The sequence below is a fragment of the Alosa alosa genome, chromosome 12 (genome assembly GCF_017589495.1).
Source record: "Alosa alosa isolate M-15738 ecotype Scorff River chromosome 12, AALO_Geno_1.1, whole genome shotgun sequence".
Classification (NCBI taxonomy): Eukaryota; Metazoa; Chordata; class Actinopteri; order Clupeiformes; family Clupeidae; genus Alosa; species Alosa alosa.
This window is the reverse complement of record NC_063200.1, coordinates 6677994-6691547: the sequence shown is the minus strand read 5'-3', so window position 1 is coordinate 6691547 and position 13554 is coordinate 6677994. Positions and strand designations below refer to the sequence as shown.

Genomic DNA, 13554 nt, shown 5'->3' with positions numbered 1-13554 from the left:
ATATATAAAGCCATATACACAGCCCTAATAAAGAAGATCAGGTGTACATGCAATCAATTATAAGTCCACATGTAGGATAGGTAGGTCAGAGAGGTCAATAAGCATTTTGGCATCTTGCGGTCGCGCAGCACATTCAGAGAGGGAAAGCAAAAGTCATCCATCCTACTGGTCATTCAGCAAACGCTGTCGCGTTCCATTCTTGAAACATCGAGCAGTCATTGGTAGACACTGGAATCTGTCAACGAGTAGACACCTCCTCAGCTGGAATCATAGGTTAGTTTGAGACGCTCTTAGAAGATGTCCTTCTACTGTACTAGATGAAGAGGAAGGCAAAGTAAGTAATGTGTACTTAATTTGTAAATTATGTTAGGTGAAAGGTAAACAGAAGTACCATTGTGATCTTACACGGGCAGAGAGCGTAACATTATGAGTTAACGTTAGAGTAGCAAGTCAACGTGATTTGGCTAGTAGAAAACTTCGCTAGCTCAGTTTGCTAGTTAGTTAGCGAACTAGCATATACAAGACCTGCATTCCAAACGGAGCATTTGAAAGTTAATATGTTGTATTTCTAAGTCTAACATTGTGAATATCGAAATGGTTGTCCGATTTATAGTAACTGGTGTGAAAGCGGAGTTGTCGATTATCAACCGCGAGCTTGCAAGCTAGGCTAGGCAATATCCCTTTCAACTAACGTTAGGTTAATGGCTAGTAGGGTTACACTTGACGCTAACTTTGATAGTTAATGTTTATAGATGTTAGGTCACACCAAGATTGTTCTCTTCGGTGTTTGTGTACATTTCATCAAGCTGGGTCAAGTATTTATCAATCACTCGTCTTTGTTGACGCTAGCTAGTTTGCTAGCCAACTTTACGTGGCCGGTGTGCCAATGTCATTGCGTTGATCTTTACTGTAGCGAGCACCATGCAGCAGCAGTACCGGTGTCATGTGGCTGTCCCGTTCATTCAACACTACGTTAAGCATACTCGGAGTGGATACTTAGTGTCTAAAAAGCATGTTTTGCCATGAGCTGTATGCCTTGACCAAGGGCATGCTGAAACGTGCATAGGTGGACCAATGAGGTGTCAGAGGAAGATTGTTATCACATACAGTATCGTAACACCTAGCCCTACAAATATGTAGGGCGCAATGTCTAGTCACATTTCAGTGAGTGATAAGAGTTTGTTAACCTGTTAAGTAGTTAGCTCTGACATTACTCTGACATTTAATTTAGTTATTGGACTAGACGGACATTTGGTGTTGTTGCTTCAGACATTTCATTTCATTTCAGTTCAGAGAGACTTTAAGGGGGAGGAAAATGTCAATGTGATGCCTAATTGAAAGGTCATTACAAGGAAATATTTGCACACGCCCAGTGATTAGATAACATTGTCTCAGAGGTGCTCTGAGGTACTCATGTTCCACAATCGATAAACAGGGCTTTGTGGTCTCACTGAAACACACACACACACATACACACACTTGCATAGCTTGTGTGGTCCTCCTCACTTTAGTATTATGTCCACCTGTTTTGAATCATCTTCTTGATTGTTCCACTCATAGTTAGTCATCTTGTTGCTCCGTAGGAACTGCAGGACTGGTAAAATGAAGGCAAGGGCCCAGTGAAGAGCCACAGGCAACGTAGTGACAGACGACCAAGCTGAATCTCAACCCTTTAGGGGTCAGGCCTTAAGGACTGCTGGCGCGGTGGGAAGGCGTGAGCTGAGATGTCTCTGAGACAAGCTGAGGGCATGTCCATCATGCAGGCCCTGGCTATGACGGTGGCCGAGATCCCTGTGTTTCTCTACTCAACCTTTGGCCAGGTGAGCTTACGCACAATGCACACATGCACATACTCATAGACAGAAAGAGAAAGGTTTCTTCTGGCCACCTCAGTCATTCAATATCAGACAGCCTCACAAATATGGAATTTCTGTTTTTAACGCTCCATGTCTCTCTTACACACCCATAAAACCTCCTTGTCTTCGATGTGCTAAAAAGTAGCTATCATGGTGTTAATTGTTCATCCATTTCATTTGCTTCTTTCACTCTCTCACTCTTGCCTCAACACATCTAACCTAACCCTAACCTTGCTCTAATCTCCTCTATTTCCTGTCTCCCTGTTCCCGTTCATGGCTCCACTGCTCTCACTTCTCCTGTCTCACCACCACCCCCTCTTCCAGTCCATCTTCTCTCAGCTGCGCCTCTCTCCCAGCCTGAAGAAGGTTCTGTTCGCCACCGCGCTGGGCAGTGTAGCCCTGGCGCTGACTGCCCACCACTTGAAACGGCGTGGCAGGAAGCGGAAACAGTTGGGGTCCAAAGATGCCCAGAAGACCGTACCCATACCAGAGCTGATCCGCTCGGGACGGCCCGCCTCCCTGAAGAGAGGTGAGTTTGTCGAGCTGTTTGTTTGATGTCACAAACTAGTGCATCATGGAATCAATAATCCTGGGATCTCCTCAGGAATGAGGGAGCTCTGCAGTCCACTGAAATTCACTGCAGATCAAATCTTCAACGTGTTTCTTTGGGCCTTTGAATTGTTTGGTGCGTTAATATCATAATAACTGCTAAACTCTGACTGATGTTAACATCACATGTGAGCGTGTGGTGTTTAGAGGGAGAAATGATTGCTGCTGGTAATTAATGTAAATGTCATTTTAACACAATCAACTCTTCCTCATTCCTGTAGTTGAGATTTGTAAAAAATAAGAGCTTCCTAACATCATGTTTAATGGAATTCATTGTAGTCAGTATTGTAGGTGGTAACCGCATGTTTTTACAGGTTTGTTCTCTATGCCAGTGTCATTGCGTGTTATGGAGGGTTGTGTAATATTTTGGGTGCTTGTGTTAGGGCCCACGCCGGGGCGACAGATTATGAGCCCCAGCACTCGCAGCCAGGACACCGTGAGCAGCATCTCCTCCCTGGCGCAGAGCAAGCATTCCAGTTCCTCACACAGCATTGCTTCAGTAGGTCACTCTTTTACACACCTACACTCATTCAGTGCCACAGTATCTCTTCTGCAGGTCACACACACACACACACACACACACACACACACGGCCACTGACACATCCACACTCATGCTTTAGCTTAGTGGTCCCCAAACTACGGCCCGCCACCTCATTTTGGGTGGCCCACCAAAACATGTCCGTAGTATATAGCATCCGGCCCGCACGGGAGTACAACATCGTCAAACTAAAACCTCCGCAATTTCCCCCATTTATTCTCTATGGCGAGTCTTAACAGTACACATGTAATACTCTCATTTTGTCCACCGGTGGTTGTTTTGGCACTGTTTTGCGTTTGCCATCAAACAATGTAAGAGGCCTATGCGGACTGCATCAGTGCTCAAAGTATTTTAAAAGTTTATCAATTAATTGTTAATAACTAACTAACTTCTATTCAAGTCATATTTCTGGGACTTTCTGGGATAATTATTTCTATTTTTTTTCACTCGTTCAAATGTTCATACAAAGAGTTCACAAAGTTCTTATCAGGTGACTGAAAGTTAGAATGGTGAAGTCATTTCAGACCACTTCAGCACTTCATAAAATTCTCATAGTTTGAGAACTTTAAATTATTTGTAGGATATTCACAACTTGAATTCAGAGTTCACACATTTTTTAATAAAATATACTTTTGGGACTCCCTGCTAATACTTTTGGGAATGCAAACGTATTTTTATTAGTATTATTTAATTTTACACTGATATGGCATGATGACAATATAAACACAGCTAACAATAATATTAAATTGCAATAGCCTATGATTAAATGTAATAGAATATTCAACTAAGGTAGACTGCTGTTGTTCACAGCACTAAGCTATTTATGGTTACTGATACTACTCCGAGTCTCTGGCCCTCTCTTGGAGCCAGGCATAGTGAGCTGGCCCTCGGAAGAAAAAGTTTGGGGACCACTGCTTTAGCTTGTCTAATGTGGTTGGTTTTGTGGGCCATCGTTCTATTTCAGCTTTTCAGCATGTACAAACTTGTCTTATTAGTATAATGTTTTTTTGTTTTTTTTTAGATGCGTGTACCTATTTCTCCCAACCTTTCGCCCAGTCAGTCAATGCCTTTGGAGGTGGCAGCTCTAGCCGAAGAATCGGGAATAGTAGACGATGTCAATGCAGAGAACCTTTACCTCATGGGTATGTATTCAATAGCAGTTATTTATTTACATACATGTCCATCTATATTGAGATGTCACCGTGACAACAATTGAAACTACTTGAGCTTTCTTTCTTTTTCTCTTCCTAGGTATGGAGTTATTTGAAGAGGCTCTGCAGAAATGGGAGCTGGCCCTGAACATCCGGCATCGCTCTCGCTCACGGAATGACTCTACTAGCAGTAACAGCTTAGCCCTGCAGGGGGCAGCAAATGCACTTCCAGTAATGACAAAAATACTTCACATTCACCTTACCCCTTCACAACAAGTATATGAAATGCACAGCTTGCATATTATGCATTGATTTAGAGATGTAACCTAAAGGAAATAGACTGTGGACACATAGAAACCACAAATACTATTCATATATCTTTCTTCAGAGGGCCAGACTGCATGTTTATCTAACATGATTTCAATTGTGACAGTGCCCTCTGTTCAGTTGTAGACAGCACACTGACTGAAGTTTATAGCATTAGGCTACTTTTATTCATTCATAGTTACGGTAATCAGTACTTCAAAGTAGTACAATAACTAGATAACACAGTGCCTGGAAGGTGTTAGTTGTATGACTAGTGTTGATTTGTTAAAGGTCCATGTGTTATATGTGGTTGGTATGAACACGTGCTGCTTGGTGCTTAGCTGTGTGTGTAATTCATCTATGCCAGGTTGAGATGCAAAACACACAGTTTGCCCAGAAGCTTGAGTCCCTGCTACACAGAGCCTACAACCTGCAGGAAGACTTTGGCTCAACCATCCCTCCTGAAAGCCTGCTTGCTGATCTGGGTATGTGACCACATACACACACACAGACAAAATACAGTAGCAAATAAAGTAAATCACTAACATGTTTATGTTTTATGATATTTATTTTCTTTGTATGTGTGTGTTGTCGGTGTTGACTTATGCCTGTGCTCTTCAGAGAGCGAAGGAACGCTGATATTGCCAAACGTCGAGATCTCCAGTCGATTACATGACGACGATGCCACAACAATTGCATCGGATGAGTCTTTTTTCTCTGCCGCAGAGGTTAGCTCTTAAACCTGTTCCATTTGTCTCTCTCCCTCCCACACTTTCATGCTACTCAGTTGATTTATGTGCGGTAGTTAACTGTGTGTGTGTGTGTTTGTTTGTAGTGGTTTGATTCTCTAGAGGAATGTGTATATCAGCCCCTGCGACCATCTGCATTGTATGAGGAGGCGTTGCAGCTGGTGCGTGAGGACAAGGTGGTCTGCAGATCCCTCAGGTGAGCCCTCATCAGGCAGTTAATCATCCCCCTACAGAGACCGCCATTCCTGTAATGTAGACCCAAAGTATGTTCACTCCAGGCATTCAGTATGAAAGCCTTAAAGGAACCATATGTAAGATTGTGGCCAAAACTGGTACTGCAATCACTTTCAAAATACTGAAGAGCGGTGTATCCCCTCCCCCTCCCCCCTGACTCGAGGTTGCCAACCCGGATGGCGAAACACTACTGACTTCATTGATTAGTAGATAGGTGGAGGGTGGCGCATCAGGCCAAAACACAACATGACATGACAAAACACAACATCAACATCAGTTGAGGGCTGCAACTTCACTTTTTAAATGACAATATCCTGGCCGGACTACTGTTGTCAGTGATATAAGTATTTGAAATGAACATGATTTCTTCATGTCTAGTGAAATATCAGGGCCATTTTATGATTAATTGAAATATTTTTCTTACATATGGCTCCTTTAAGGCCCATTCACACCAAAAACGATAATGATATATACGATAACTATAACCATAAGGATAAAAGCGTTCACACTGAACAACAATTAAACAAAGTCTCTCCTTGGTAATGAATGTGACGGCTAAAATTTGATGGGTTCTGATTGGCTATTAGCTTTTTATCGTTCTCAAAATTGCTCTGAAAGTGATCCCCAATGATATCGTTCTTCATATCGTTATAGTTTATGTGGGAACGTCGAGAACGATATTTGTTTATAGTTATCGTTCTTGGTGTGAATGTGCCTTTACATATACTCTTGACCAACCCCCATCTGTTTTATTCCCTAGGACAGAATTATTGGAGTGCTATAGTGACCATGACTTTCTGGCCAAACTACACTGCATCAGACAGGCATTTGAGGTAATCAGACAAAGTTTCTCTTTTTTGTGGGTGTTGGTATATGTACACATAAACATATAAAGCCATCTTACTCTGGGTTTGTGTTGTGTAGATTCTCCTTGTTGATGAGGCCCATCGGACGTTTTTCGTGGAGACAGGGAAACAGATGATCTCTGGACTCATGGCCAAAGCCAATAAGGTGAACATGGATGAACTCACTCTGTTCTTGTTTCTCTGCCTATCATTATTTATTTGCAGTCAGTGACATAATCATCTAAGTGGATCATTAAAATTAGTACTCAACCTGCAGCCCACTGACTCAATGGCAACAAGCTCTGTGAAATTAGCAAGAGGAGTAGTAGATTGCTATTTGTATTCATCAGACATGGGGGACTCGAGTCACATTTTTTAAGACTTGAGACTTGCTTGATCAACATGTATAAAAGACTCGACTTGACTTTGACTTGCTATTTATGACTTGAGACTTGACTTAGACTTGAGACAAATGACTTGAAATGACTTTATTTTTTTCATAGATATTAAGAAGTTAAATTTACGATTTTAGAAAATCTGCTTAGGTTCTGTTGCATGCGTCACGCGAGCGAACCTGTCATTGTACCAAGTGACGTGACGCGACAAACCAACAGCAAGTGCCAGATTAAATGAGACAGACTGTGGTAGGCTAACTTGCAAATATGGAAGGCTCTACGTTTATACCAAAACATAATAATGTTTGGCTTCACAGATGATGTATCTGACAAGTCAAAGGAGAAATGAACAGCAGTCTGCCAGTGTGCAAAATAGCGACATAACCACCACCACGTTGATTTTCATCCGAAGTTAGTCGTGTTCGGTTTCTAACGTCAAATTTGAGGCATGTTAAGAGTTGGCTTTGAATATATTATGCTTTTTAGTTAACGCCATATTAGGTTAAAATGTGTGAAATGGCAAAGTGAAACTTTGATTTTTTTTAATCTTGATATAGCGAAAATGTTACCAATGTAAGCGCCTCTCTTTCTCCTTCCCTCTTAAACACGTCCCAGTGTTGTGTGTAACACGTTACAAAGTAACGAGTTACAGTAACGTAACTACTTTTTCGAGTAAAAAGTAGTGTAACGCGTTACTACTGAAAATTTGGTAACGTAACGTACTTACTTTTTCATATTGGCGCAACGTTACTTTTCCCAGGGACAGATTTGACAGCGACGCTGCTTTCTGAGCTGCGCGCTTGCGCAATAGGCACCAGCTCCACACGGCAGCCTACGTGACAGAGGCTGGTAGCATGAAGTGCAATTATAGCTCCACACGGTACGTGACAGAGGCTGGTGGCAATGAAGAGCAATCATGGCAAGCGAGACGCAGCCAACGCTAACGTCTGAGGGATGGAGGTAGCCTATTGACAATACTTTGAACTCGTTGAAACTAAGGGGAGGAATGTGAGTGTTAGTTGTAGCCTACACTGTCCCCTGATTTTGTCTACTGCCGTTTACTCAACTGCCAGCCTATTGATACGATTTGCACTAGCTTTGCACCAAATTTCGGAGGAGCGCCTGTTTAATGAAAGAGTATAAGGCTATAAAATAAGCCCTCATATATTTTGTGTTCACCTATATGCCCAAGATGTAGCGAGGCTATGTTATTTGATATTGTTTCATAGGGCTTTAGTGGTGGTGTTGAAGCCTATAAGCCCAATGTTTTCTTGTCAAGTGCTCGGTTTGTGGCATTTTTTATAATAAAGAGCACAAAAGAAATACCTGTCCATAGAAGAACTTTATGTAGGCTTACACATTTAGGAACAGATATTGGGTTCCGCCCGAAGTCGAGCAACGTTAAAGTAACGTAAAAGTAACGAGTAACGTAAAAAGTTACTTTCCATAGAGGGTAACTAAGTAAAGTAACGGGTTACTTTTTTGAGAAGTAACGAGTAACAAGCAAACACTACTTTTTAAAAGTAACTTCCCCAACACTGTACGTTACAGCCTAGTAGTAGGCTAACAACAGTAAGTGGGCCTAGCTAACTGGCAGCAATCAGCATAGAAAAGTAGCTTATTTCACATGTTAGGCTTATGTATAATATGATATAGCATTGACGGTCCTAAACCCTCCTAAAACCCATTGCGCTGTCGCGCTTGTCAAACTTTGGCAGTGACGTCGGCGGCAGCGTTTGATTGATTGATTAGTTCACTTTTTCAACATTATTGGTTCCCTGGAGATGTGACAGGTCAGGACAGGTTTAACTTGAACTGTTTGAATATATTTTCATGATTTGATGTAACTAGGCTTTGAGGCATATTGAAACAATAATAGGCAATTTTATAATAGGTCTACTTGAAATACATTTATTTTTATTCATATACATTTAAACCGTTCAGATGTAGGCTATGTGGCTTGAATGAATGCAATGTCTATTTGTTTGTTACAAATAAAACTCCAGCAGTTCATAACTAACCTATTGTAGCTTATTTTAAAATGAAAACATGGGTAAATCATCATGAATTTCAACGATTTGGCTATGACTTCACTTGACTTGCTTGACCCAAGCTATGACTTGACTTGACTTGCTTGACTGTCACAAAAAATGACTTGGACTTGCTTGAGACTTGAAGGTTAAGACTTGAGACTTGCTTGTGACTTGCACATGTGTGACTTACTCCCACCTCTGGTATTCATGAGTTGTGCCACAATGGAGCATAATAATAAGAATGTGCTTTTCAAGTAATTTCTCCAAGTTTTTGAAATTAACTACAATTTCACTCACTTCCTTGTCTTTGGCATATAATAAAACGTAATATGTACAGTTGGAAAAGCAAGGGTCCAACCACTGAGTCTGGTGGTATGCCTTACCCCTCTCTCCTCTTGCATGCCTCTAGAGTCCAAAGGCCTTCCTGGAGAGTTATGAGGAGATGCTGCTGTATACCCAGAGGGAGGAGACCTGGCCCACTACCAAGATGGAGTTAGAAGGACGAGGGGTCAGTACATTTTTGTTTCAGACCGCCTCACTCAGTTCTGTCTAATGGAGAAACTAATACATGTGTGTCTTTGAAAAGAAAGTGGGAATGTGGGTTTTTGGTGTGTTTGAATGCTTTTCTAATATATGATAGATCCCATCCCAAGTGCTTTATTTTTCAGTTGTATGCATAGCTGCAGTCAAATTTTCTGTCTATTTTTTTTACCAATAGTGACAGAGATGGAAATGGTGTATTGGTCATAACAATACCTTCATCCATTTTGTTGATGTACTTATCTCTGAACGCAGGTGGTGTGTATGAACTTCTTTGACATTGTATTGGACTTCATTCTAATGGATGCCTTTGAGGACCTTGAAAGCCCCCCTTCATCCGTTGTTGCTGTCTTGAGGAACCGTTGGCTATCTGATAGCTTCAAAGAAACTGTAAGTGTGTGACTTGACTTGACACACTATTGGTGGACTACTAAAGTAATTGGATGGATGATTAACTCTATGGTGACGTTGTGCTCACTGCGTCCAAATTCACAAACCCATTAGTCTCTGTTAAATTACTCACAGAGTACTCATCACACAGATAACACATGCATATCACATGAAGCTGCACAACTTCAGCTTTCCAACGGTACTAGCCGCTAGTTGCTTTGATGAACAGTTTGTGAGAAATTGAATTGATCTTCACACCTATTAATCTCGGTGCCATAGCTCACAAATGAATCATGCCTCTGTACTCTGTATTGCCATACACCCCCAGATATGGGTAGCCTAGACTGTCCTGAAAAAACAAGATATAAGCATGTATAGATGGCCCTTATAATGAAGAGATAAGAGCTTAAAAGTAAAGGTAGTAAAATTGCCCGGAAAATAGCCAAAGCCCATAGTTAAAGTTTTTCTCCCTGTTGCAGGCTCTTGCCACAGCTTGTTGGTCTGTACTGAAGGCTAAGAGGCGTTTACTGATGGTGAGTAAATGAGGTTGCAAACCACAACCAAGGCACACACACCTTCTCAATACAGTGTCAGTGTGACATTTCCATTTCCTGTGTTTGCAGGTCCCTGATGGGTTTATTTCCCACTTCTACTCAATCTCGGAACACGTCAGTCCAGTTCTTGCCTTTGGGTTCTTGGGGCCCAGGCAGCACCTGAGTGAGGTGTGCATAATCTTCAAGGTGGGCTCCTCATACCTCTCATCCAGTTGCGTGCGTGCGTGCGTGCGTGCGTGTGTGTGTATTTGCACTGTGACTGTCTGAGTTTGTACTCTTATGTATGGAAGTGGGATTATATCGGTTATTTGATAAATGTGTACTTAATAAATTAGTCTACATAAGAATTATCATTCTAATGTGGGGCAAAAGTGGGTGAATGAATGACCTTGAGGAAATGCTAAGCCTAGTTTCCATTGAATAATCATGAATCACGGTGAATGAAACTGACCACTGCAATGTTTGTGTATGTCCACAGCAACAAGTGCTGCAGTACCTCAAAGACATGTTTGATCATGATAAAGTGCGGTTCGTCTCCTGTCCATCTTTGGCCGAAGACCTCCTCAGGCTCTCGCACCGCCGTAGCGACATCCTACTTGGCTACCTGGGAATAGATAGCCTGATTGCATCCAATGGTGCATTACCAAGCAACAATACACACAGCCCAACATTGGAGCAAGACAAAGAACAGGTCAACTCCGATGCTGCACATGAATGAGACTAGGACTGTTGTCCTGGGCCACTGCAGCGCATCCAGACTGGTTGTACAAACAATACCTCTAAACCAGCACTGCATACCGGACCCCCTGAACCAGCTCTGCTAGCTGGATCTGTGAAGTAGACCTACTGTAATGGACTTCAGGTTACCTCTGTAGCCAGGACCATCCCACAAAGGAAAGTTTTGTGAACCGGACCTTCTTAACCAGCTCTTTACCTTAAACCGATCCTAGCAAACCGAACCTGTTAAACTAGCCCTACAAACTGGACAAGCCTGTCCAGACATTCACAGTCAAGATAGACCCCTTAAAGCTGAGTCATCCCTTGTTCTTGAAGCAGGAGTTGTACCTGAGAACCAAGGCTAACTGATGCTCTGATATCTGATCCTGATCCCTTGCCTTTACACACACACGGACACGGACACATGGTCACACGCATGTGTACACTTGTGGATGTGAACAAAATGGTTTGTGTTCCTCTTTGGGTTTTGAAATGTTGGGGGGGAGAAACGTGTCTTGAATATCAGTTTTAATATTATCAATCTTGTATTTGTGTGTATGTAAATGTATGTATATTTGTTTGTTTGTGTTATTGCATATAACATCACTGAATGCAATAATATGTGGTTGCAAGGTGGATGGGTGTCATGTGGTTGGGGTACCACACCCAAGTTTTGGCCAAATTGAAGTGAAGGGTATGAATTACTAATGATTGAGCTTTGGTTATTTATTCCATGATAATGGAATGGCACTATCCTATTGAATTGAAAGGGACATTTCCCAGAATGAATTGAGAAGAGTAGCTGTTAGTTGTGGCATGTGAGGAGTGATGAATCATCACATCATGCTCTTATGTTACCTGCTCTCACTGAGGCATTCTGGGATGGAGGAGTGTTTGTTTTCTTCTCCAAATCTAAATAGGCTGACTAGGGCAATCACATCGCTGTGACAACTCAGTGTCTGGTTTTGGAACTTTATCTGGCTTATTACTCTTCCTATACATTTCTTCACTCTTTATGTTTTCACTGCTGTCTCTCTGTTTGTTTTTTTGGTCTGTTTGTCTTTCTCCCTTTATCTCGTTCACCTACTAACACACCTTCAAACCAGTCACCACTCATTTTACACACCCACCCACCCACACACATTGTAACTTCCTCCTACACCCACTTGTGAGCTAAGCGTTCACACTTGACCGTTGTGGTTGTGGCAGCTGTGGGAGCATACATGCTGTGACATAATCAGTGTACACACCCTCATTTACACCCCCCTCGCCTCTGATCTCCTTGAAGGGGCAGGGACAAAATGGCATTGAGGCTGACACTCTGCCAATGAAAATGGCTGCTGTCATCATAGACCTGGTAACTGTAAATATAATCGTAATTTTTGACAGGACGTCTTAATATGTTATCGGTTATTTTCCCCAAAATGCCTTCTGATCTGTAATGTGTTTGTTGCCGACACCCGCTAACTCTGCCTCTGCTCCTTTTGCACTTTATGAAGTAGGAACATCGCACACAGTGTTGGTGTTATCCATTGTGATTTTATGTGATTTTACTTTTTTTATTTTGTGTTGAACCATTTCTGGCGTAGGTCAGCCTGTAATGTTGGCCTATCTGAGATCTTAAAGGCTAAGTTGACTTCTGCGGTTTACTAAGTTAATGATTGCACTCCGTGTAATACTGTATATAAAGTAATTCTACCATATGAGGTTATCAGGTGAGGAGAATGTTAGGAGGTCTGTGTTCAAAACTAGAACTCTAATCCTTAAAACAATATAAACTTGACCATACAGTAAACTGACCTCTTTTTTGGAGTTTTGCATTGATGCTCCAGACATCGCCCTATCACTGGTATAATCACAGCAGGGAAAAGGCGCAGCAGTAATTTTCCATTAAGTAGAGGGAAGCATCACTTCACAGGAAACGCCTAGTAGGGTTCCTCCATTGGTTCTTGTGATGCTGTAATGAAGCCAATGGACCTTTTTCTGTAATGGCTTTTTTAGAGGCTGTCCCAAAAACTGAAAATGCATGAATACACATAGGTTGCTCGCTGTTGATGATATGAAGATAAAATCTGCAGTGTTTCCTCTTGAATCTGTGTATGTATGCAAGGATCATGTAAATGCCTTTGTTGTATACCTTTTTTCAACAATGCCAGAGCAAAATGTTGACATTGTACTTTCATGAAATGGTATTTTGTTGTTTTCATAATGAAATATACTCATGCCTTCTCCCAAGCTGTCCATGAGTCTGCTAACCTTTTTGTATAGGGATTAGAGAAACCCTCTTTCAGAAAAAAAAGATTTACTGCAAATGTGTTTATACAAGCAGTATCTTGATATTTATTTATATAAGCTTGATATGGCAGTTGCAAATGCATGAAAGCCCCAAATGGTCACCCACATCACACTTGGAGAAAACTGGTTGAACAGTCTTGCAGAGAGCTGTGAACGATGGAATGTTTTAACATACTGCCACGGACACCACCTATTTGTGAATTTCCCCAACTTGTACATTGTAGCTAATGGTGGCCATTGCCTTGGGCCATTTTGTGGGCCCATATTCAGTATACATGTGTATTTATAATAAGCCTTGTGAAAACAGAGATGATGGCTAAAGGCAAAACCAGTCTAGTCT

General features: G+C 41.7%; 1 protein-coding gene across 2 annotated transcripts; it reads left to right on the top strand.

Moving 5' to 3' along the window:
• The first annotated feature begins 115 nt into the window (after positions 1-115).
• Positions 116-13158, top strand: miga2 (mitoguardin 2). 2 transcript variants are annotated; one of them, XM_048258929.1, is made up of 16 exons: positions 116-273; positions 1584-1820; positions 2181-2385; positions 2849-2964; positions 4027-4147; positions 4257-4387; positions 4830-4947; positions 5084-5190; positions 5298-5407; positions 6206-6278; positions 6370-6456; positions 9128-9226; positions 9514-9648; positions 10128-10181; positions 10272-10388; positions 10681-13158. In XM_048258929.1, exons 2-16 carry the CDS (start codon positions 1725-1727, stop codon positions 10918-10920), a joined length of 1809 nt encoding a protein of 602 aa, XP_048114886.1. In that variant the 5' UTR covers positions 116-273; positions 1584-1724; the 3' UTR covers positions 10921-13158. The 2 variants fall into 2 exon arrangements, with proteins under 2 accessions (XP_048114886.1, XP_048114885.1); XM_048258928.1 differs by having other exon boundaries at positions 116-334.
• The last annotated feature ends 396 nt before the right edge of the window (positions 13159-13554 follow it).

Bases quoted from the DNA above. Each gene is read 5' to 3' on its own strand.
- miga2 (XM_048258929.1), top strand. From the start codon at position 1,725: ATGTCTCTGAGACAAGCTGAGGGCATGTCCATCATGCAGGCCCTGGCT. The intron at 2,386-2,848 runs GTGAGTTTGTCG...TGCTTGTGTTAG, and splicing joins GCCCGCCTCCCTGAAGAGAG to GGCCCACGCCGGGGCGACAG. The intron at 2,965-4,026 runs GTAGGTCACTCT...GTTTTTTTTTAG, and splicing joins CCTCACACAGCATTGCTTCA to ATGCGTGTACCTATTTCTCC.